Here is a 27,554-nt window from a genome sequence, read left to right as displayed (position 1 = left end):
TGTTAAATATATAGGTTTATTTTTAAAAATGTATTTACATTGACAAGAGAAGACAAAGCATAGACACGAACATGGACACGAACACGAACACGAACACGAACACGAACACGAACATGGACAGGGACACGAATTGGACGATCCTATTCGATCCTATTCGACCTTGTCTTGTCCTGTCTCCTATATTACCCTTAAACGAAGGATCAGATATCTGAAATTTCACAGAATGGTGTTCCAGGCAAAGAACATTGTTTAACAATCAATAACAAGAAAAATTGCTACTACCAAAAATCTGATCTTGTTATATTTTTTGTAAATATTTTATTGAACATACCGCGTAGAGTTTTTTTGAAAGTGAAATTTTTTCTTTTATAACAATATACATTTTTTTTTTATATTTCGTTGTCGTTCGTAAAATGTTACAAAATATTATAAATTTATTGGAATATATTTTAATTATCATCAAAAGTTTTAATTCTTTTTAATTTTAATTTCTTTTTTTTTTCCATAAGGCGCGTATATTTGCTCATAAAAGAAAAAATTGATTATCATCGATTAAATATTATTAATGATCAGATAACGTTTTTCAAGTTCGATCAGAAAGCGAGTTAATTCAAGACTAATTCTTTCATTTTTCTTTTTCCTTTATTTAGGTACGTTGACATTCGGTTATGACGTGAAATTAATTAGATGCTCTAGTTTCTCTTTCTTTCTTTTCATTATTTATTTTCTCTTTTTAATAGGAAACTCCTTCGTTGGCTACACGAATTATGGTTTCGGCCGTTACACGTCGTGCACAGAATGCCATCGTAAATTATAGTTTAATTAAAATCGTAACACTCTGACAGCATTAGAACGCTTTTGCTTATGAAAAGACCAAACGTTATTGTGTCTTTCCTTACTTGTTTTTACATTTATATTACTCATGTGTGTGTATGTGTGTGTGTATACATATACACACATCACTTTCATACATTGGTCCAATAGTTTCTCTTTTTGTTTGATCAAATTCAAACACCAATCATACTGCATTTTACGTGTACATGCGTTTGTTTCAAGCGCATACGTTAATATAGATTTCTATTTTAATATATGATAATTGAAAATTATTAACGCGTTATATAATCGATATTCATAACAATTTGAAAATTATATTCATTCAAATTATCTAAATATTATTTAATTTTATTCGTTTAATCGTTCCCCCCTAATTTCATTATTTTTAAGTTCGAAATTCGTAATATTTTTCGGACTAAAAATTACATTCATTCAAATTATCTAAATATTATTTAGTTTTATTTGATTAATTGTTTCCCTAAATTTTATTATTTTTAAGTTTCAAATTCGTAATATTTTTCGGACTATGATTATTTAATCTTTGATATGGATTATTAAAAGGAAAATGAAGAACCATGTTATTTGAGTTAAATTACTGATAAAGTAGATAGAGATATTGATGAAATAGAATCGTTTGAAATTTCAAGGTTTGAAATATCGCGGAAGTTTAAATCGATATTTCGAGATTACTCGAGCATGCGCATAAGAGTTTAGACGGATAATGTCGAGTGCATCCACGGTGGCAGTTCAGCGTGCATTCAGCGAGCGTAGAGAAAGGAGTGTTTTTCTAGAGCTCCTCTCTTTAATCGTGTAAAAAAAGCTTAAGTTTTATTTCGTTTCTTTTTTTCTTTCGTTTGTTTCAATAGAAACTTTTACAAAGTTTTTATTGATCGAGAACTAAAGGGCGAACGTGAGTAATGATTTTTATTTTAATGTGTCTTATTAATTAAGAATATACACTTTCTCTATGCTGCACATAACCTAAATACACTTTACACTTTATTACACAATGAATTTTTGAAGGTATTCCTTTGATTTTAATTTAATCACTTTAAGATGTCTACATCAGCTATATACATATTGGATGTGAAGGGAAAGGTATTGATCTCTCGCAATTATCGTGGAGATATAGAACCTGGGGTAATCGAGAAGTTCATGTCTTTGGTAATGGAGCGAGAAGAAGAAGGCAATCTTACACCAATTATTCAGACACCAGAGTGTACATATGCTTATATAAAATATAATAACCTTTATATCGTATCTATGACAAAAAAGAATGCAAATATTTCTTTGGTTTTTGTGTTTTTGCATAAAATGGTACAAGTAATGCAAGAATATTTTAAAGAATTAGAAGAAGAGAGTATAAGGGATAATTTTGTTGTGATATATGAACTTCTCGATGAGTTATTAGATTTTGGTTATCCGCAAACAACGGATAGTAAGATTTTGCAAGAATATATCACGCAAGAAGGACATAAATTAGAAATACAACCTAGAATTCCAATGGCTGTAACCAACGCTGTATCTTGGAGGTCCGAAGGTATAAAGTATCGCAAAAACGAAGTCTTTCTGGATGTAATAGAATCTGTGAATCTTCTGGCAAATGCTAATGGAAATGTATTAAGTTCTGAAATCGTTGGTGCCATAAAAATGAGAGTGTATTTATCTGGAATGCCAGAATTGAGGCTGGGTTTAAACGACAAAGTGCTATTCGAATCAACAGGACGGGGAAAGTCCAAGTCGGTAGAATTGGAAGATGTTAAATTTCACCAATGCGTGCGACTTTCAAGATTTGAGAACGACAGAACCATTTCTTTCATACCACCTGATGGAGAGTTTGAATTAATGTCATACAGATTAAACACCCATGTCAAACCATTGATATGGATAGAATCTGTAATAGAAAGACATGCGCATAGTAGAGTTGAATATATGATAAAGGCCAGATCTCAATTTAAACGTAGATCGACGGCGAACAATGTGGAAATAGTAATACCTGTACCAAACGACGCTGACTCTCCCAAATTTAAAACAACTATTGGCAGTGTTAAGTACTCTCCTGAACAAAGTGCAATTACTTGGTTCATTAAATCCTTTCCAGGTGGAAAAGAATATTTAATGAGAGCTCATTTCGGTCTACCATCTGTGGTCGGAGAGGATATAGAAGGCAAGCCACCGATTCAAGTGAAATTTGAAATTCCCTACTTCACTACCTCTGGAATTCAAGTGAGATATTTGAAAATCATTGAGAAGAGCGGTTATCAAGCATTACCGTGGGTTCGTTATATTACACAAAATGGTGATTATCAATTGAGAACGAATTAATTACATGATAATCATAAGAAAATAATGAAGAAATTTTATGAACGATTGCGTACAAAGTTCATAAAAAAAAAAAAGTTAAAAAGAAAGATGTTTGTTTTCCAATTGAAATATTCGAACGTATAAATATTTTTACAAAAATTCGCATGAATATGTATTCTGCTACTGTTGTGAAATTATGTTATCGTTTAATTTGCAATTAACTTCAATTTTGTTCTCTTTGTTAAACAACGGTTCTTTTAATTTTAACGTCGATTTATTTTTTTTTTTTTTAAATACTTGCTTCGAAATTTCTTCAAATATTTTTATTAAAATTTTAAGCTTGTTATCGATATTTATATGGAAGAAAAATGTTACTTTTTATATATGTATAATTATTTTACGTATGGCTGATAATAACACTATATATATAATATGTGTATATATATATATAAATAATATAATTTTACTAATAATTTCATATTCCTACTTCATAAATAAAACAAACAAATAAACAAACAAACAAAAGATTATTATATAAAAATCATAACACGAGGAACGAGGAGGGTAACGAAAACGAGAGGAAATTAAATTTTTCTTTTGAAAACGTGACTCGTAAGTTCTTTTTCTTTTTTTCCCTATGCTGACGAACACATTTTTCATCCTGTCCCTTTCCTTTTTTCATAAGCCACAAGATCGTTTCTCAAAAGAATTTTCGTTCGCACGAAGCTCCGTGCCATTTCTTCATAGCTGATCTTTCGTATGCTTTGGAAAATAAAAAAAAAGAAGAGAGGGAGAGATCGAGAAAGATAGAGACGGAGATAGAGACAAAGTATTCCCATTTAAATCGAACGCTGATCTTTCCTCTAGTTTTTAAATGTAAACGAACGAACGAATAGCAGCTTGGAACTTTGAAATAAAAAAAAAAAGAAAAAATAAATGAATAAAAAAGATTAAAGAAATAAAAAAAAAAAAATTACAATAATAGAAAAGAAAGTAGTAGTAGTAGTAGAGAATTTTGCTCCAAAGTTGATGCTGTCGACCGGAAGAAAAAGGGATAGAGAATAAAAAAAGAAAGAAAGAAAGAAAGAAAGAAAGAAAGAGAGAAAGAGATAGAGACACGAAAATACGATTAGAGCGAAACGGTGGTGGTAAAAATCTTTTTATTCGTATTCGTCGTTGAACGCAGGTACCCCGAATGGTCGTAATATGCAAATTCATTCCACGTATATGAGCCCGTAATAATTTTATGGAAATCAGTAGTCTTGCACGCCGCGGAATTTCCCTTTTTTTTCTCTGTCTCTCTCTCTCTCTCTCTCTCTTTTCTTTATAAATTTTGTCTTTTTTCTTTCATCTTTTTTCTATTCTTTTTTTTTTTTTTTTTTTAATCCACTCGAACGACGCACGCGCTCGACGAGAATTATACTTAGTTATACGCGAAAGGCAACCACGCGACACTAAAAAACTTTTTCTTCCTTTTTCCCCTTTCTCCCTTCTCTCTTTTTCTATCTTTCATTTTTATTTGTATTTTTTTTTTTCTAGTTAGACGAGAGTCGTTTAGGATATCTCGTTGAAATTCTTTCGAGATATCGTACAAGTTCTTTTTTTATTATGATTATTAACATTCATCGATGTTTGCGACTATGTTTAAATCGGAAAGGGAATAATAGAAATAATAAAAATAAAAATAATAATAATAATAACGATAATAATAAAAATAAAAATATAGAAAAGGAAAGGAAAGGATGAGAGAAAGGGATAGAGATGATAGAGAGAGAACGAGAAAGGAGAAAAACTTTACGGAACGTGACAGTGCATAAAAAGATGCGTGTAAAACGCAACGAATGCAGATACTGGTAATAACGTTCCATGGTGCATGTAACGAACGATAGTAATACCGTGAGAGTACAGAGATAACGATATTGCTGTTGCTGTGCTACTATTGCTGTGTTCCTGCTCCTGCTGCTGCTACTGTTGTTACTGCTGTTGCTTATGATAAAGTAGAAACACACGTGGTGCTTGCTACTGGACTGTACTGTAATGGGACACCTTCTGTCGAATAAATATTTTCTTAAATTTTTACGGAATCCAACTTTATAGAAATACATTCTTACATGCATTCTGACATTCAGAAAGATAGATAAACAAATCTAAACACTTTGATATTATTTCTTGAAAATCTAGTCAGTCTGATCAAAAACTAATTCAGTGTTATTAAGAACATGAACATTTGAAAATTGTGCAAGTCCATTTTTTTGTTGTTTCGAAAAAATTAAAGATTAATCAACAATCGCCACGCAATTTCTTTTATTGGACGATTTTAAATTGAACAAAGCATTGACATTTTTTAAGACATTAAATATTAACTGGTTATAAATGAAAAGTTTACAGTAAATTAATCACAAATTGTTGTGATATCTCATTTCTTAAAAAAAGTGGAGTTACGTCACTTTTCAAATAAACGGTTCATATATTTATTGAATATTATACAAAAAGAAGAAGAAATTCGAACGATTAGAAACTGTCTAAGCATTATTTATAATTAATGCAAATACATATATCGAATATTATATTCATAAATACAGTACGAGCTAAAAGTTTCTTCCAAGATGATTTGAAAAATTAATTACTCTTTTTCGTGACTTTTAGGGCTTGTTATCGGATTTTTTAGTTTTATAATCTGGAAAAAAGAAAAATCATTTTAATCAGATAAAAAGTCTCGACGAAGAGTAATTCATTTTTATTATCACATTAGGAACTTTTGGTCCATTTAAAAATTTTGCTATACCCTATATATGTGTATGAATATTATATAAACAAAAAGAAATCTAAAAGATTAGAAACTATTTAAATATTATGTATAATAAGCATATATCCATAAATATACAATATACTTATAAAAATTAAAAGAAATTTTATATACATATATAAACAATATTATAAGATATTAATATACATATAATATTATAAATAAATAAATAAATAAACGCATAAGAGATCATATAAAATCTCTTTTGATTTTTATAATTAAGATAATATAAGGATAAATTAACGTATAAATAATATTTTTCACTTAGAAATATGTAACTTATTTGACGAAATATTCAATTAATTATAATGGATCGTTTAGTATGTTATCTTAGAAAATATCTTAAGTGATAGCTAAATCCACACAATACCACAAGCATAACACGGTACGAATTACGAAGGGAATACTGCTCTGCATTCCCAAAGGAATTTCCTCGGGATCGTTTCGTTACTCGTCGAGCATTCGGATAAATTTTCTACATTCTACAAAGAGAGCGTTTCACGTTCCATTAATATTCGAAATATCGAAGATATCGGATGTGTATATTTGTTCGCGCGAAAAATAATCTCTACTCGATCATTCCAATCGTTAACATTACAATCGATCTATCGATCAATATATTTTCTCAACGTTGTTATGTCGATGTATACGTCATCTCTATAATTATCATCGTCATCGAATCGGATTCGTTAACGATAACACAAAAGAACGAAGCAGAGAGAGAGAGAGAGAGAGCAGGAAGCATTTTAATTAAACTGCCAGAACATTTGATCGAAACGTATTTAACATAGATCTACATTTCAGTCTGGACGATTTCATTGTTACTTGACATTGCGTTTCATCGCCATTTTCTATTTTCTAGCACGGAGAACGCACGTCTATCACCGTTTGGGATTTAGTATAATCTGTATTCCTCGTTGTAGTATAGACAAATGAAAAAAGAAAAAAGATAAAGAAAGGGAGAAAAGAAAATATATAGTTTCTTCTCTCACTCAATGTTCTCTTTCTTTCTAACTCTCTCTCTCTTTCCCTCTCTTTCTCTCTCTTTCTCTTTCTCTTCTCGCAACCATTTATTACTTTTTCTTCTTTCTTTCTTTTTTCTTTTTTAGATTGCCTTTCTCCTAGAGAACAACTGGATGAAGATAAATAAATAAGTAAATAAATAAATAAATAAATCATAGAGGATAGATACTGTCGAATATTTTATCTCGAAATGAGATCTTTTATTCTGAAAGATATATACTTGAAGTCTTTTATGTATATTTATAGCTCTATTTTATGAGTATCTATAGCTCTTATATATATATATATATATATATATATATATATATATATATATATATATATATATCATTGTCCTTCTCTCTTATGGCGCCGTTTCTCTGATATTTATCCGAAAGAAAAATAAAAGAAAGGAAACGTTTATGAAAAGTTAGAGAAGTGTGAAGCTAGAAAAGTGTGTAGGAAAGTTTTAGGATGAGTGGAAAAGGCCGTCCGGTACTTTTTTCACGCTGAGAGAAGAGCGACAAAACGATGGAGACTTTGCAAGGAAGAGTTATACTCTCTCATTCTCTCTTTCATTCTCTCTCTCATTCTCTCTCTCTCTCTCTCTCTCTCTCTCTCTCTCTCTCTCTCTCTCTCTCTCTCTTATGTTATCCGTCATTGGCTCGTAGCCAATCGTGTGCGAGTCATCCTTGTTTTCGAATCCTCTTGGCATCGACATTTCATTGCAAATTACATTGTCCCCAGACCCAAATCTTCTCGCTTATTTACTTAGTCGATATCTTCTACTGTTCCTTAACACAAACACACACACACACACACACACACACACACACACAATACAAAAGAAAAGAGAAAAAAATAGAAAAAGAAATGGAAAAAGAATTTATATTTTACTCGCGTCGCTGCAAACGAAATAAACGAGAAAAGAAAATATCAAATTGAAGTTTTAAAGAGTCATAAGTTTAATGATCGATCATACTATAAATGTTACCACCCACTCTTTGAAGAAGAAGAAAATTTCATTTCTTGAGAAGAAGGTAGATGAACATGGCTGTTTATTGCGAAGAGAGAAGAGCGCAGAGAGAATAAACGAGAAGAAGTTTTAGCTCGACGAAGAGACGACGAAACTCGAGACTCTTCGAGAGTTTAAGTCCTTCGTGATGAAGCGTTGCGTTTTAGTTTCTCTTTCTCTCTTTCTCTCTCTCTCTCTCTCTCTCTCTCTCTCTCTTTCTCTCTTTTATTTCATCCTCTTCCACGAAAAGATGTTGCTCCTTTATCTCGAACGTTACAAGAGTGAAACATTTCGTGCATCCATCCTTGTCTGAGAAAATTTCAAAATTCGTTTTCGACCTCGCCTAAGTATCACGTATATATTTCCTGTATACCTATCTGTCTTCTCTCTTCCATATTCTTTTTATTTTTATTTTTATTTTAACATTTTTTTTTGTTTCTCTCTCTTTACCTTTTTTTTTATTTCAAACTGTTCGAACTAAACTATTCGACTACTTTGTTCTACTTCGTAGCGTATATCCACACACACACACATACACACATATATATATATACATATATATACATATATATATACAATATAATTAGTATCGTGTTCGAAGATAAACGAGCTGACTAACCAAACGTCCATTCGTTCCACCCTTCCAACCTAACGTTATTGCTATAGACACATATATACGCGATATGACGATTATGGGTCCCGGCTGTTCGGAAATACATAGATGGTTCGCGGCCTGATCAAACGTCGACTCGTTCTACTTCTATAAACAACATTACCAACGCATATCTACGCACACTATAATAATGATTGGCATCGTTTGAAAATCTCAACAGGCTGATTATACATCGAGTCGTTCTACTTCGATAAACATACCGTGTTACAATAATACATGCTCGGGCTGACCATATGTCGATTCGTTTTACCTTTCTACGTAACATCATTACCATAGGACTATATATATATATATATACATACATATATACATATATGTATATGTATATATATATATATATGCATATAGAATGATGATTATCTTGTTTTGAAAATATATACATGAGTATCATCAAACGTTGACTTATTTTACATTCTGACGAACTTATTATACTATACGTACACTATCGTGATAATTGGAATTGCTTGATGAAAATCTCAGACTGATTATACATACATCGACTCGTATTACCTTTCTACGTAACATTATTTACTCTATAGACGTACGATGGCAATTATGGTCATTAGAAAATTTCAACAGGTTAATCGTAAATCGATTCGTACATATTCTTGCAACGTAATATTATTACCACAGGCGGCATATAGAACGACGATTATTGTCGTTTGAATGTATATATACGAGTCGCATGTCTGATCAAACGTCGACTCGTTCTACTTTCCTTTTACATAATATTACTATACCTGCGAATGAGTAGATTAGAAATAACGATTGACATAGTTCGTTTGAAATATTAATATACTTTGATCGTGTATCAGACTTGTACTACTTCTTAGCTATAGTAATCGTTACTATCGTTAGAAAAAAAAATTTGTATATATATATATATATCAGCTGATCGAACATAGGTCGTATTACATTCTACTTTTAAATTACTTAAATTACTTTATCCAATCGAAATAAATAGTCGATTTCCGATAGAACTCGACTCCGACGACTCGATTAATGGACAATTGGTCTAGTCTCTTTTGATCATTCTTCAATTCGATACGACTCTACTAGTAGATAATTAAGGTTTCGAATGTAAATCGAATGTTCCGTTCTACCCCATATCACTCCAATTTGCGTATCTATGTATTTGCATGTGTGTAAACATGCACAAATTAGCCGCGACTCTCTTCGAATTTATATGCTCTACTCGAATTCAACGGAGAAGCGGTAGCAGCATCGTGCACCCTGTCTCTCGATGTTTCAAACGTTAGTCGGTCCTCTATCTAATAGACATCGATCGACAACGGAATGGAATTAGCTTATACTAGAGTCTATATATATATATATATATATATATATATATATATATATATACACACACGTATGTATTTATATACACACACACATACATATATATTTATATATACATTTATACATTTATATACATACATACATACATACAAGTGCGGCTGTGTACACACGATATCCTACCTTATTAATTAGGTATCGGATTAAGTTATAAATAACATCGTATTTTATTTTTATCAAGATATTTACCCTAATCGTTATAAACGATTAACGTATATTCTTAAGAACGCCAGGTAAAAGACCTTCTATATACAAGATAGAGCAAAAGTCTTTAAGTGAGCTAATAGTCACTAAGTCGAGTCAAAAGTTTCTATGCGATTTTAAAATTCAGACTGTAATACACTAAGCTTATCTTGTAAAGCTATAAAAGCCTAACTAAGAGACTTAAAAAGTCTCGAAAACGAGCAATTGATTTTTAATACCATTATTAAAAACTTTCGAGCCCATTTTGTATTTGTACATAATTTGTTACAATGTGACATTACGAATTTCTTTCTTTTTTCTCTTTTTATTATCTCTTCGCTTCCTTTCTACGAACAGATAAACAAGAAAAAAAGAAAAGAAAAGAAAACAGACAATAAAAGAACAGATAATAAAAGTATACAATTAACATATAAAAATCGAAGAAGATCTATTGGATCGTTAAATGAGCTGGATAAAACAGGACTGTGAAAATTACCATAATTTATGTATAGATAAGGATACTAAATTCGTACAAAATTTCTCTCAATTTCCTTTAAGCGGGTAAATAATAAAAAGTAAATAGTAAAGTAAGTAAATAAATCATTTCGAGCACGGAATCGAGTAAATTTCATTTCGTTATCGTCGTAGTCGTAGTCGTCTCTTCGATCGTAGAGAGCTAATATTACTGCCTTCGCCATAACGTACTGAAACGACAAAAGCGTTCGCATCAAACGAACAGCCAACCAGCCAGCCAGCCAACCAACCAACCAGCCAACCAACCAACCAACCAACCAACCAACCAACCAGCCAGCACAACCCAGCCCAGTTCCAGCTAGCTACTGACTGCTACATACTTCGCTTTGGCTCGCGTACAATAAATAGTCGTCCCGTGCGATAAGAAGTTACGGGAATGTCAAACGTAACTTCCTACCACTACCACTAGCACTAGCACTAGCACTAGCACTACCACTACTACTATTACTATTATTAGTAGGTAGCAAGCGAGGAGCGATATTCCAGCAAGTAGAAACGGTCGTGTTTACTTGGACAAAAGAACAAGATAGAGGACGGGCAGAGGTTACACGTTAAACTATGAGCATCCGAACTGCATCTGCATATGCGTGTATGTATGTACATATTTATTCGCTTTGCCGTTACGATAAATTGCATTCATCCATCTCCAAGATTCAAAGGCGATTTCTTTTTTATATGGTCTTGTGTGTATTTTATTATTAGAAATATTTGTTAAATTTTATCTGTTGTGTGTGTGTGTGTGTATGTATAAAATATTACGCATTATTTTACGCTTAATTTGTTTCAAGTTTCTACGACTTTTAGTTCTAGAGATATTTCATTATATAAAGGACGTGTTTATTAACAATGTAATTTGTTTATTAAATAAATTTATTAATTTATGCAATTTTTTAAATCAGCAGATATTCGAATCTTTTATTTTTGATAAAATAAGACGAATTTCAGTTCGTAGAAATTTGTTTATGAAAATTGTTTATAACAAATTGTTCATTAATTATTAACAATAGGCTAAAACATAGAGAAAATTCTGCCCTATAAAATGGCGTTTGATTCATGTCTCTACGACTTTTAGTTCCGAAGATATTCCCTTGTAAACAGAAATAGTTATTAACAATATAATTTGTTTATTAATAATTTATTAATTTATATAATTTTATAAACTCGTCTTAATCCGAATTTTTTTCTTTTGACAAAATAAGATGAATTTGGTTCGTAAGAATTTGTTTATAAAATTGTTTATAAAAATTGTTTATAACAAATTGTTAATTAATTGTTAACAATAGGCTAAAAAATAGAGAAAATTCTGCCCTTTAAAATAGCGTTTGATTCATATCTCTGCGACTTTTGGTTTCAGAGATATTCCTTGTAAACGGAAGAAGCGATTATTAACAATATAATTTGTTTATTAATAATTTATTAATTTATATAATTTTATAAATCCGTCTTAATCCGAATTTCTTTCTTTTGACAAAATAAGATGAATTTGGTTCGTAAGAATTTGTTTATAAAATTGTTTATAAAAATTGTTTATAACAAATTGTTAATTAATTATTAACAATAGGCTAAAAAATAGAGAAAATTCTGCTCTTTAAAATAGCGTTTGATTCATGTCTTTACGACTTTTGGTTCCGTAAATATTCTCATATAAATAGTAAGAATTTACGTTGACCCACTGACCTATATATTTCGTCCAAGTTTACCCACTGACCCACTGACCTACTAACCTATATAATTTCATTCAAATTTACTCGCTGACCCACTGACCTATATAAATTCTAAGAAATTACGCAAATCAGCTGGTCCAACTACTACTACTATACTACGAACAGCTGTACTACACTAATTATGAATGAAAATCTTTCAATGGCGATATCTTCCGAACGAAACGTCGTAGAGACTTGAAACAAATACCATTTTAAATGGTACAATTTTCACTATTTTTTCAACATATTGTTAATAATTAATTAACAATTATTAATTAACAAATTTTTCAGAACTAAGTTCATCTTATTTTGTCAGAAATAAAAGATCCGATAAAATTACATGAATTCATAAATAAAAAAACTGATAAAATTATATACATTAATAAATAATTAATAAACAAATTATATTGTTAATAAACACCTGTTCCATTCATACGGGAATATCTCCGGAATTAAAAGTCGTAGAGACTTGAAAAAAGTACGCAAAGTAAGCGGAAAGTAAGCTCAAAATAACTAGGCAAGACAAGTTAAAAAATTATTACTTTCTTATTAATACTATTTATTATTATTATATTACTAATCTTATTTACTATTACTTTTACTATTTTACTTGTAACTTTGATTAATTAGCAATACGTACATTAAAATATCTTCGAAACTAATAACTTGTTAACTTTTTTATAGAAGAGTTAATACTTTTTTATAGAGAATGTCTGTATCGATTAATGCAATTAGAAGTATACGATCTCATAAAAAAAAAAAAAAAAACCAGTTGACTTTCATTTGCGCATCTACCAATAAAAAAGTTATTACTGTCATACCGTGATTCCTTCTGTATCGTACGATTTTTGCAAACAAAAAATTTGTATTATAATCGATTGTCACATTTCAAAAAATAATCAATATATATATATATATAAATAATATAAATATTATTCGTATTAAAAAAATAACTCCAACATTTTTATAATACACATCATATACATACCTATTATCACATAATTTAATTGAGATACATAATGAAATAAATATTTCGATTATAATTATCAACAATGAATTGATTACAAAACAATATTGTTATGTCGTATCTTTTAGTTACTATTTTCGTCCTTACTATGATCGACATAAATTTCACCTATCAGCTACCTTATGGCGTCAAGGCTCCCTTCGAAATGAAATTACCTTGGTTGGGATGGTCGAAACTTCGACAGAGTAAGAGCGAGAGAGAGAGTGAGATAGAAAGAGAGAGAGGGAGGGAGAGAGAGAGAGAGAGAGAAAGAGAAAGGGACCACGCCTGTTTTTAGAAACTAACGTCGCTTCCCACGAAGTTCAAAGTTCCCGCGGCTTTGATGCCGTGAGAACGGAATGAATCTCATTAAAATCGTGGTTCGTGCTACGTTTTATGGCTTCCCAAGGGGTTGCAATTGAAGAGTAAAGAGAAAGAGAGAGAGAGAGAGAGAGAGAGATAGATAGAAAAAGTGTGAGAAAGGTCAAAGATATAATTATATTAGATTAAAAAAAAAAAGAAGCAGATCAAGGAAAGGAGAGATATACAAAAGTGAGAAGATGTATGAAAAGCAGAAAGAAAGAAATATATTAGATAGAAAGAGAAAGATAGAAGAATGAAGGATAGAAAAGGAGAATAGTAAAGTACTAACTGGATCGGAGGTTTCTATGGTGACTTTGATATATTATCAATAATTATTCTTTCTCGAGATTTTTTGGATCAATTTATTTTTTATTTTTCTCCTCGGATTATAAAATTTCAAGCTTAATTATAAAGGTCTGAAATATCTCGTGAAGGATCAATTGATATTTGAAATCAAGGAAGCTTTTCTTGATTTTGACTCATACTATATATGAAAAAGAGACAGAGAGAGAGAGAAGGAGAGAGAGAGAAGGAGAGAGAGAGAGAGAGAGAGAGAGAGAGAGAGAGGAAGGGAGGGAGAAAGAGAGAGAGAGATAATCGTATTAAATAGAAAAAGAAAGATTAATGAAAAGAGAGAGAGATAGAGAGAGACGTAACTATACTGACAGAAAAAGAAAGATGAAGTAAAGGAGGACAGAGAAATAGAGTAGAAAGTATATGAAAAAAAAGGACAGAAAGAGATAACTATATATCAGTTAGAAAAAGAAGGAAAAAAGGACAGAGAAGGAATCGTTAATTAACTCGACGATACTAAAAAAGAAACTCGATCGTTACTACTTCTTGTCGAGGTCGAGATCTGAAAAATTGTCCCTTTCGTTTCTCTCTCACTATCACTCTCTCTCTCTCTCTCTCTCTCTCTCTCTCTCTCTCTCTCTCTCTCTCTCTCTCTTTCTCTCTCTCTCTCTCTCTGTCTCTCTGTCTCTCTTTCTCTTTCACTCTCTCTCGTTCGTACCTTTCGTAGAAAAGTTCGAAAAGATAGAAACAAATAGAATATCAGGACTATGATTTTCTTTGAGAGACGCAACTTTCCTTCCTTCCTTCCTTCCTTCCTTCCTTCTTTCGGTCTCGTGCTTAATTAGAACCTTTCGTTCCTTCTCTATCTCTTTCTCTATATTTCTTTCTTTTCTTCTTTCCTATTTCTTTCTCTCTCTCTCTCTCTCTCTCTCTCTCTCTCTCTCTCTCTCTCTTTCTATCCCTTGTCCTTCCTTGGCTGAGTTCAACGAACTAGTACCTTCGGTAAAGAATACGTTCTGTTCCTCTCATTGAAATCTCGATTTTGTTAAATTCATTAAAGAGAAAAAAAAGAAGAAAAAAAAAAGGATTTATTCAATTTTAACGATACCACTTTGTTTATGATCTGTAAACTGATATACGCTTTCGTGGGTGTGTGCGCGCGTGTATGTTTGACCTGGCTTAGAATTTATTTAAAAAAATATAAAAAAAAATAAAAAAAAGAGAAAGAGAATAATGAAAAGGAAACAATGAAAAAGAAAGAAAAGAAAGGAGAAGAGGGAACAACACTTTTTTTTCTATGCGTTTACATAGAAAAGTTTCTGTAATTAATTCCTTTACAATGTACGTCATCCGTTAAAGAGAGACCGAGTATTACTGTTTGTTCGCCGCACAACATAAATTGAAACAGTTCTGAATTGTTCTTTTCTTTTCTAATTTTTCTCTTTTTTCTCTTTTATATTTCTTTTTTTTTCCTTCTTTTTTATTCCATTTCAAAAGTAACTTCGTTTAACCGGTCTCACAACGTATGTGCGTATGTATTATATATATATATATATATATATATATATATATATAATATATGTGTGTGTGTGTATGTGTTTTATATACATTCTTCGTTATGTCTCTGCTTTTTGCTTAAACGACATTCACTTTTCAAAGTTAAGCAACCAAAACTTCTTTCACACTACATTTTATACTATACTCCGTTGTAAAATTTCTATGAATTTGTTTTATTGTTTTAATTGTTTTTCTTCTTTTATTTCTATTAAATTGTAAACCACTGATGGATGATTTGTTGAGAAGTCTAATAAGACGTCTGGAGAAAATTATCGTTATAAAAAATTTTTGTGTTATAAAATGTAATTACAAATAAAAATCGATTGACTCATTCGTATTGATTTTCATATTCTTTTTCCCCACGATCATCATCGAAAATAACAAATATCCAGTTTAATAAATTAATTAGAAAAATTCATGACTATTTCGAATACATCTTCAAAGTTTTCTCCTAGAAAATCTGTTTAACATATCAACCAATTACATCCTCTATTTCATTACTGTTGATTAATTATAGAAAATAATTATCAAAACAATTATGAAGACGCTCATAGAAAAAAAAAAGTAAAAATCCGTGGGCTATATCGACTTCTTAAAAAATTCTTCAGTTGACAACTGATTGAACATTTTATTGATTTTACTTTATTTTCTTCTTCTTTTGACAATTACCAAACAAACATATTTGTTACAATAATCATATATTTATTTTTAATAATTATGGAAAATAACTATGATAATAATAAAGCCAATAAAGGGAATAAGCCTTACTCACGTACTTACATATAGACACACATACACTCTTACATAAGAAAACTAGTTCTTAACTATTACGAAACTACTTAAATTCTTTTTCCATGAATGGCTTTGTCGAAGAAAAGTAAACAGTGGCTCTTTTGACCAGAAGGAGAGAAGTCACCAACGAAGAGAAGAATCGTGCTGGACCACGACGAGTACAGCTGTCGTACGAGTGAAAGCATTTTGTAAGAAAAAGAAAATGATAGAGAAAAAGAGAGAGAACAAGAAAGAGAGAGAGAGAGAGAGAGAGAGAGAGAGAGAGAGAGAGAGAGATGGAAAAGGGAAAGACTTTTACGTGTTCCTTTTATTTTCTTTCGTAACTATAGTACTCCCTGTACCTCTTCTTACTTCCCTTCTCTCTCTCTCTCTCTCTCTCTTTCTCTCTCTCTTTTTCTCTATGTTTTTCTTTCTTTCTTTTTCTTTTTTTACTTTTTCCCTTTTTTCTTTCTTTCTTTCTTTCTTTCTTTCTTTGGTCCTTTTTTCTTTTTTTCTTTTTTTTCATTTATTCTTCTCGTTTCTGTGAACAGCATTCATTGTCCACTCGCGAACTTTCCGAGCTTTCGTGCTTTCGTCTATAAGAGGAACCAGAAGGGAAAGAAGAAGAAGCTGGAAGAGGAGGTGAGACAGAGAGATTGATTGTAAGACCGCCAGAGGCAAGTAGGGCTCGTTCCATTTTTTAGTTTCGCCTTTGGGGGAATATGAGCCTTCGTTGAGCTTAACGATATTTAGATTTTGTGATTTAAATTATAACGAAGATCTTACCTATCTTTTACAAATTACAAATACTTAAATTATGTGTGTGTGTGTGTGTGTGTGTGTGTGTGTGTGTGTGTATAATACAAAAAAGGATTATAATGTTCGTATAAATTATTTATATTCTTACAAGTACGAACTACTTTCCAAAATCGATTGATTAAGAAACGTATGTTCTCCTTCTTCTTCTTCTTGTTTCTTTTTTTTTTTTTTTAATAAATATATACGATATAAAATTTACATTAGAATTGATTTAATTAAGGACCATGATTATCTTCCGCATGATAATAATTCATTTCATTATTCAAACGATTACAAATGTTATATACGAATATTGTATATATTCTAATATATTTCTATATCATTTTGCTTTGCTGATTGATATAAAATTAAATTGAGTAATATAAAACAATTGATTAATTAATATAATCAATATAATTAATTGATTATATATAAAAAAGAAGAAGAACAATATTTTAAATCATTAGTATTAATCTTGTCTAAGTATTTCCCTTTAAAAAATCTTATGGAACTTAATTATCGTTGAAGGCGAAATGGTCGAGTTTCTTAAAAGATATCGAAACTAAATTCGCTGGTAGGAAATAAGACGCCATGGCTTTTATTGAAAAGACGGGCCAGACAAAAGTGAACGATTAAGATAGGAAGATAGTACTTCCCTCTTTTCCATTGTTATGGGGGTACATAAAGGATTTTACGCGTCGTTTCGTACAGACCTATTCGACGTTAGACTAGTCTCATACTTTCTAACGTTTCTCGAACTACAATGGTTTATTTACAGGGAGAAAAAAAAATATATATAAATCTAAAAAAATAAATACAAAGAAAGAAATCCAAAAGAAAAGTCTAAATAAAAATAACAATATGAACGCTTTCCATGTCGCATTAAAAACGTTAAAACCATTAACAGTACACGTTATATAGATCGTATGTGTTTCGACAATTACGAGATAATTAAAAATCAATTTTTATTGTATTTCGTTTGACAATGAATATGTAACGAATAAAAATATAAAAAAATAAAAATAAAAGAAAAACAGAATTGATCGATTCAATTATATAACGTTTAAAAATAAATTAAATTAAAGTATTAACGAATGAATGTAGATAATCGATCAATTTAATCATAAAAGATTTAACAATAAATCCAATCGAAGTAATATAACAAAAAAGTATCGATATCGAGTTCTTAAGATTTATCAAGTACTTCAATCGAATTAGTAATAAATAATAATCGATGGTCGACTGATTGTATTATATAATACGACATTTATACGTGAATTAAAATGAAGTGATAGTCGTAAATTCTTTTATATCAGAATATTTTTTTTTATAGAGTGTTTTATAAAATTATTGTTTTACTGTATTATTGTTTTATTATTATTACTTTCATTTTTTATTCTTTATATTTCGAGTAGAAATATGAAAGGAATATGATAAATTAAGTGAACACGGAAAGCGTAAAAATATGGAAAAATAGTAAAAGGATCTAGAAACGAGAATATACGTGTATACACACACACGCGCGCGTATATATGTATTTATATGTATGTTTTATGTATGTATGTATGTATGTATGTATGTATGTACGTACGTATGTGTCTATATATATATACACACACACACACACACACACACACACACACACACACACACACACACACATATACACATATACACATACACACATATCTTGGATCGAGAAGGATAGAGAATAAAAGATGTGAGAAAGGATCCTTCGAAATCGTAGGATGCTACCGACGGACTATGACAAATGAACTCATAACCCCTTAGAATATCATGGTATTTTCGCAGAGCTTGTTAAAACGTGGTTGGCTTGGTAACGGCATAAAAAGAAAATTATTTCTAATATATGAGGCGGGGTAACATCGTTTATTGTCCGCTTACAAGAAACGTTATATTATTTCTTCGTTTATATTCCTTTTGCGCGAGTATTTTATTAATACCGTATTCTTAGAATGAGATCGTAACGAAGACGTATAATGGTAATAATATAATGGTAATAAATAAATAACGAAGACATATAATGGTAATAATATAAACACAGAGAATAAATGTACCATGAATATTCTAATGGAAAAAAAAGTGCGGAATTAAAAACAAAAGGAAATTAAGAGAAAGGAGATTAAAAGAAATAAATAAATTTTATATATTAAACATTTTATAATAATAAAATTTTTTCTTTTCAATCCATTAGAATGCATAATTCATTCGATGAAAGTGTTTTATAGAAAAAATAAAAAAAAGCTTCAATTTCAAGAAACAACTTAATTTTTACGCATACACGATGGTTCGAAACGATCCTATTTAGAGTCAAAAGTTTTCAAGCGTTCTTAAAAAAAAAAAAAAAAAAAAAAAAGAGAACGAAAAAAAAATCGATTACTCTTCCGAGACTTATTAGACTAATTGCCTTTTACCAGAACGTAAGATTACGAGCACAAACCTAATTAAAAGCTTAAAAACGTCTCGATAAAGATTTTCAATATCACCCAGGAACTTTTTTAGACCTACTCTATATTATTACGCTTATACAAATATAGATTAAATATGAATTTAAAAAAACATTCCATTAACGTCGCGTAGATTTTATATCGGCGATAGAATCGGTGAAGACGAGAGATTAAAAAAAAAAAAAGAGAGAGAAAAAGAAAAAAAAAAAGAAGAAAAAAAGGAAAAGCAAACAGAGAATAAAAAATAAAAAAAGATAATCGACAATTCTTTCACTTACGAGCAATCTCAGGATGATCTTAAATCAACTGCTTCCTTCCACAACGAGAAAGGGGTTGAACTGAGGGATGTGTCTGCGATCGCACGTGAAACGATGATAGAAGTAGACTGAGAGATCGTTCGGGCACGTAAGACGATAAATCACATGGTTATGGCAGCTTCTCTAGAAAGGGAGAGAGAAAGAGATAGAAATAGAGAGAAAGAGAGGGAGAGAGAGAGAGAGAGAGAGAGAGAGAGAGAGAGAGAGAAAGTTGAGAATATGAGTTTAGAGACGTGTGTCTCTCTATGTATAAGCAACATAACGCAACTAGCTATGCTATACTAGAGTTTGAGGAAAACTCTTCGTCCGTCGTTAACCAAATTGATATCGTTCCTCTCGTAAAGTTCGTCCTGTATATATGTAGGTATAATATCTTTCCTGAATCATATGAACAACTCTTATATACAACATATATGTTTACATATAATACGATCTGACAAATGATATTATTATTTTACTATCTTATTATTTTATTTTATTTATATTTTTCTGTTTTATTTAATTGATATATTCTATTTAAATAAATGAATATATATATATATGCTTGTGTGTGTGTGTGTGTGTGTTAATTTAATTACATTAGATATTTTATAATATTCTTTTGTTATATACTCTATTACTATATATGTATATATTACATATATTTATTATATTGAAGTAAGTGTATATGTACGTATATAATTCGATGTATCTATACATATCTGTATGCATATAAACACGTTAAGCCAATAAAATTTGTATCCTTTATTTATTATAAAGACATTTAATCTTATATTGTGTTATATTGAAAAAATAAATTTCTACATATAGGTATGTATGTATATGTGTGTTCGTACTCGTATACGTGTATGTTATGAAAACACAAAAGCGCAGTAACGAATATTACAATGACACGATATGACCTTCAATAAATTTTATGTTATACGTATATACGTACACGAAATTGGATTATTGATCCCAATTTGTTTTTCTTCGGATAACGTGTACAAATAATTAAATTTGCGTTGGTACGAAAGAGAACGTGTGAAAGCAAAGATACATAAATCAGACGTACCGCTAAATATTTCAACGATTTCAATGAAATGAATGCAATAATATAATCCAATGGTACACGTTCTTTTCCCGCTACTAACGTTTATATTATATAAATAATAAATAAATATATATATACACATATATATAGATATATAGAAACATATATACATACATACACATATATATATGTATACATATATATATCGATAATGTTTCAACATCGCGATGTGTAATTGGAATAATAAATATGTTTCGATATCTCTGGCAATGATGAATATTGTACATGTAATTTAATATGAATATATATGTACACACACACATATATATATGTATGTGTGTATATGTGTGCACATAAATATAACATTATACATATGTATATATTTTATTCGATCTCGATGAACGTTCAATTATTTATTTCGCAAACACCCGTGAAAAACATTCTGCAAAGTTTAACGAACGTTTTATAACGACTCTACGAATAATTTCTTAATTAAAGATCCGTTCAGAGATTAATAAAAAACAAAACAAAATATAAAGCAAAACAAAACAAAAATAGAAAAAAAGAAGGAGGAAGAAGAAAAAAAGAAAGAAAAGAACCAACAGATATATACTCTTTTTATAATTTCACTTTGAATCATAGTGTTGAAAAAACAAAATCACCATCGAAATTTTATAAAAGAAAGAGACAGGTAGACGGACGGGACAGACAAACAGACAAACAAGTAGACAAACAAGTAGACAGAGAGAGAGAGAGAGAGAGAGAGAAGGAGAAAAAAATTTCAAATATCACGTATGCATATATATATGTATGTATATATGTATGGATATGTATATATATATATATGTATGTATCGGCCATGATGTAGACGGTTCGATACTGGGCAGCATTGTTTCCAAATTCCGATTATAAGCGAGCCTCGATTCTGACGAGCCATGCGCTTGACGGCAGTGATCCCTTTGTGAATGTCGACACAGAAAACTGGAAGCTTTTTCGTTGTATTTAAGAAGAGTTAGTTGCGAAAGAATGGATCGATATACGAATAAATATAAAAAGGAATTATACATATCAGAAGTATATTTATTATATGTATACGTTCGTTGGCTAACTAAAGAAAATTTCATCATTCGTATAGATTGTCTAACATTGATAATGGTGTTGTATAAAAGTAAATATTACTATTAGATATTTAAAAAATTGTGATTTAATTAGAAAAAGTAAAAATAATGGGAATAAAAGTTGGATTAGTTAAATTCTTATTAAAGTCTGACTATTGTATACAATTTATATATCGTTAATTTTCTATAAATATATTTTTAATAAAGAGAAAGAAAAAGAAAATTGATGAATCAATGATTAATAATTTCTGAGATAATTGAAATGAAATAATACTTAAATAAAGCTTGAATATTCAATCTCGATCGTTCAGTGAAAATAATTTCAATGAACGACAATGATAGACTTAGGAAATTTCTTATATAAATGTTATATATAATACATCAATACACGAGATGAGTAAAAAGCTTTTAGATTAGCTTAAAAAATTCTTAGACGATCTTAAAAAAAATCAATTAATCCTTATCGATACGAATTCTATTTGATTTCTCTACTACTATCCCAAATCGTAAAACTAAAAGCTTGGGTATATATGAATAACATAGCATCGTAAAAGAATAATTGATGATTAAAAATGATCGAGTTCAAAAATCAAAAATTTTGCAAGTCGATCTAAAGACTGAAACAAACATAAAATAATAATAATAATAATAATAATAATAATAATAATAATAACAACAACAACAATAACAATAATAATAGTAATAAGAAAATTTTCTCTTCGAGAAAAATTGTAAGTTTCCTCCTTACTGATCATATTTAATCAATCGAGTTTGTAAAAAAAAAAAGAAAAAAAAAAGGAAAGAAAAAAATGAAAAAAAGAAAACAAAAAAAGCAAAGAAAGAAAAAAAGAAAAAAAAATAGATAGAGGACGCGTGGTGATTCGTTAAATGGACGCGAACGTTTCTACTTCTTATCGAAGAATTCGAAGAGGATCGAAGAGGAAATTAGAGAAGAGCAGCTTGCGGAGATGGTGCTAAAATTGCTTTCACGATCGTCCGACGTTCCCTTTCCCTCCTTTTCCTCCTCCTCCTCCTCCTCCTCCTCCTCTTTCACCCCCTCTTCTTCCTCTCACTCCTCCCTTTTCCTCCTCTTCCACCTCTTTGCTTCTCCTCTTCCAATTTCGTCGACCCTTTATCGCTCGACTCTTGCTAGCCGAACGCAGGAGCTTTAACTAATGGCTACTCTACTTCCAAATAATTCGTAATTCACGGCTCCCTCCCCCCTCTCCATCTCTCCCTACCTCTTTACAAGCTTTGGAATGCAATCTCGAGATTCTGTAAATCAACAAACTCAAGAAACAATCACGATCTTAACTCTTAAGTATCCCTCCTTAAAGAATACTTATTTCATAATTCAACGTTTAAATTTAAAGAAGAGAAAAGCAAATCTTTTTTGTTTCTTTTCTTCTCTTTTGTTTCCTTTTTTTTTGCTTTTTTTTGTTTTTTGTTTTTTCGAATCTTCAAACAGATCCATCGCAAATCCGATTTAATGAAATCTATCTGTATAAGTTGAATAATTATTCAATTTACGATTGTTAGGAGCAAAATAAGGAACGTTACGAAAGAACGAATAGTTGCATAATTAAAAAATGTAATTCTTGAAAGTTAATATTATCCGTTTATGGCGTACATTCGACATTACTCCACTTTATGAATACGCATGGAATATTAAAATTCTTATTACAATTGCGAGTGCTTGCGATTGTTTTTGTTTACTTTTTTTCTTCTTCTTTTTTCTGTTTTCTTTTTTTTTCTCTTTTTTTTATTTTTTTTTTTAATGCACGCAAAGAGAAAACAAAAATACACCACGAGTGGCAGGCAAGTGCGTCGCAATATTCTCATAACAGAAGAATTGTCATATCGTAATATTAAAAAAATTATTTCCACTATAACCTGTATTACGTAACATCACCCTTGTAACAACCTTCGATAATTTCTTTTCCAATTTAACACGCAACGAACGAAATTACAAATCTTTCTTATCGCCGCGTATAAAAAAAAAAAAGAACTACCAATAAAAATAATTTGTGACTCGAACGAAACATACATACATTCCATATTTTATTTCTAATTATAATACATAACTTCTAATAATTTAATAATCCCCTTTAATCACAAAATTCTCATAGTTCATTGGTACAAGTAAAAACAGTTTGATTAATCTCGAACTCTATCGAGATAAATCTTGGAGAGAAATTTCAATAGGAGAGAAGGGAAGTTAAACGATGATATAATATATGTCTTATGTGTGAGAAAGAGAGAGAGATAGAGAGAAAGAGAGAGAGAGAGAGACAGAGAGAAAGAGAGAGAGAGAGAGAGAGATCGATACTGTTCTGACCTCAGCACTCAACACGACACACGACACACGAGTGAGTGTGTTCGACTATGCTGAAGTACTACTCTCTGTGTGCTAGCTAGTGGTCACCCCTTTCCCTTCACCCTTGTAACCTTCCACCATCCCCCTTCTCTCTCTCTCTCTCTCTCTCTCTTTCTCTTTAGCTGTGTCGACAATCTCATGCATTATGGGTATCCTCGAAAGCCTTCAGGGTCTGCCGGGATATGGAAAGGAGTGAAGCTAACAGACTCGATTCCCTTGTCCCTTTGTGGACGCTACTAGGCACTGTTTGGCCTTTAGCAGCCTGTTTGCCCAACCCTCCTATTCTATGTGCCCAGCTTGTCTTACACGCTTCGATTTGGACGACAAGCGAAGAAGACATCCGATAAGTATCGATATCGTTTTTAGGTCGTTGACCCCTACCTGATATTGGCTACTTGTCTATGATTATCTCTTTCACTTTTTGTTTACCTTTATATATCGCTCTATAATCATTTCGATAATATCGTTTATATAGTATGTTTTGTCAGTCAAGTTAATGGAAATATTTTGTTTATTTGGATTGTAGGAAGGTATGATAATTCCATTAACGAAAGATGTTCGTTTATTTTTGTAAGATAGATAGATATATGAAGAAAGAGGGAGATAGATACAGAGAGAGAGAGAGAGAGAGAGAGAGAGAGAGAGAGTTGTATTATATCTAGAAATATAGAAAATATATAATTGTTAATAGTATTAATAGTAATTTTAGTGATCAAGATTAATTCGATGCTTTGCATCTGTCTTTCTCTCTGTCTCCGTATTATCTGGATTTGTGAGGTAGCAAACGCACAGCAGTATATCTAATATATTCACACATCCAAAGAAATCGATTTTCTTTATTTCTCTTTAACCAAATCCTTTCGTTCCAAGTTACATGTTTTCCGTTTTCCACGATTCGTCCAAGGATTTCGATCTTATTTACTATCGACGAATAAACGACGATCCCGACGAGAGGAAAGTTAGCTAGTACATATATATATATGTGTGTGTGTGTGTATATATATATATATATATATATATATATATATATATATATATGTATGTGTATATGTCTATATATATATATATATATATAGACATATATATATACATATATACGTCTGAAACGCGACTACGATGAATTCTCGAGGAAGTGAGGAAAATTTCGTCGATCTAGTTCCGAGTTCAAAGGGTCTAGGGAAATACTATGTGGAGAGTCGAGTGATATTCATGATAATTTGGAAAGTTTCTTCGTGTTTCTATGCCGAGTTGAATATTCGAGCAATAATAAAAGGTAGACTATAGAAACGTATGTATATATATATATATATATGTATGTGTGCATATATATAAAATTATCGAAATTTTCAAACTGACATTTTCATGTATCTATCTCATGAAAAAAAAAGAAAGAAAAAAAAGATTCATCTAACGAAAAAAATTCAATTGACGAGATTTTTACAATTTTCTAAAATAAAAAGAAAAAAAGAAAAGAAAAAAAGAAAAATGGAACTTTTCTTATATACCCATAGCAATATAATAAATATCATTTAGATTTATTGCATTTTGATATCGTTAACGAAATTTGTTCAATTTTCAAGTAAACAAACAAATAAATTTCTTATTTAACGATGATTAATTAAAATCCATAAATGAATGGATTAATTAACGACAAAGAGAATCAGCATAATTTTGTGGATCGAGTAAGTATAGGGAAATATTGGTGAAACGGATGGACATACTCGTTGGCAATGCTGTTTGTCGTTATCGGCAAAACGGTAATTGTTTGAATGCACAATCCTATTTGCCAAGCAATCGGACACCGTCCGCAGTTTGTATAATTTCCGTAAAGTTCGGCAGGCTTGTGGTGACAGTCGAGCCGAACAGCTCGAAAACTCGTCGTTTCAGTTTTCACGGTCGTGAGAGATAGAACCACACAGACACACAACACACAGAACACAGAAACATACATCATATACATACACACATACATAACACAGGTGTATGCACGCGTACGTACGAATACACACATACGTACAATACCACGTACATCGTATAAATGTATATACAGATAAAGGACAACATCACCAAGGCAAAGTGATATTTATCCTCTTACAAGATGACCGATGAGTCACGTAACAACATTATATACTGTAAAGAGTAAAACACTTTAACACGTTTGATACTTTTACGATGGAGGTGGTAGGTAATCGGCTGTATAAAAAATTTATGGATTACATTTCTTTTTCTTTTCTTTCCTTAGCGCGAATTACCGTGCGAAAGGAAAGTATAATGATATACTTAAAGCGATTAGGCGTGTAACGTATGATGGGACTGAGATCGATGAAGAATGATCTGTCCGTTAGATGTAAATTAACTAAAGCTTAAATAATGTTATTCGATTTTATAACGTTTCATATTCGGTATGATCGTAAGTTATATATGTGTGTAATAATGCAGTAAAATTTGTTTTTCAAAAATCACTCCGTTTAAACATCGACTAATCGATACTGGAATATTGATAATTGATCTTATCAAAAGAGAATTCAATCTCTGAAAAAAATATCGTTCGATTGATACAATAATATAATAAAAATTGTTATAAAAAATATGAAAGGATTTGCGAAAAAAAAAATTGTATGGAATATAACTATACGTGTGCGCGTGTATATTTACGTGTATACACGTACACACGTATCTATGAATGTTTTACGTATCATATAAATGAATATACCGGGGAAGATAGAAGCTTATATTATCGAGAAAAAAATCAAATTGACCGTAAGGGGATCGTACGTTATTATTACAAGTAGAGTGAACGTATATATGTGTATACACGTATGTATATCTATGGTTGCCGTACCATACTTATGTGCCATCTTCTTCGTTCCTTTCTTTCTCTTCTCTCTCTCTCTCTCTCTCTCTCTCTCTCTCTCTCTCTCTCTCGTTCAACTATTTTCCCTTTCCATCTTTTTCTTCTTTATACTTTTTTTTTTATTTCTTCTCTATGATATGGTCATTACGACGCAGCACAAAGTAAGCTGCATGTTGTAGAAGGATAAG

The 27,554-nt window shown here is 30.7% G+C and overlaps 2 protein-coding genes across 10 annotated transcripts in view; one reads left to right on the top strand and one right to left on the bottom strand.

Moving 5' to 3' along the window:
* Positions 1 to 27,554, bottom strand: part of LOC127069087 (neuroligin-4, Y-linked-like) — a 188,733-nt gene that overhangs the window by 31,558 nt on the left and 129,621 nt on the right. For 7 of the 9 annotated variants that reach the window (XM_051005774.1, XM_051005773.1, XM_051005770.1 and 4 more), the window contains one exon: positions 19,946 to 20,107. The exons of the other annotated variants lie outside the window; for them this stretch is intronic. The gene's annotated coding sequence lies outside the window, so the exon portion shown is untranslated. The remainder of the gene's footprint in view (positions 1 to 19,945; positions 20,108 to 27,554) is intronic. 9 annotated transcript variants of the gene reach the window in all.
* Positions 1,584 to 3,747, top strand: LOC127069089 (AP-1 complex subunit mu-1-like). Its single transcript, XM_051005785.1, has 2 exons — positions 1,584 to 1,744; positions 1,891 to 3,747. The coding sequence occupies exon 2, from the start codon at positions 1,891 to 1,893 to the stop codon at positions 3,157 to 3,159; it is 1,269 nt and encodes a 422-aa protein (XP_050861742.1). The 5' UTR covers positions 1,584 to 1,744; the 3' UTR covers positions 3,160 to 3,747.

The sequence above is a fragment of the Vespula vulgaris genome, chromosome 14, assembly GCF_905475345.1.
Source record: "Vespula vulgaris chromosome 14, iyVesVulg1.1, whole genome shotgun sequence".
Classification (NCBI taxonomy): domain Eukaryota; kingdom Metazoa; phylum Arthropoda; class Insecta; order Hymenoptera; family Vespidae; genus Vespula; species Vespula vulgaris.
Note: the sequence above shows the minus strand (reverse complement) of the source record. Positions and strands in the feature narration are given on the sequence as shown.

Excerpts from the sequence above, each read along its gene's own strand:
- LOC127069089 (XM_051005785.1), top strand. The coding sequence starts at position 1,891 with ATGTCTACATCAGCTATATACATATTGGATGTGAAGGGAAAGGTATTG.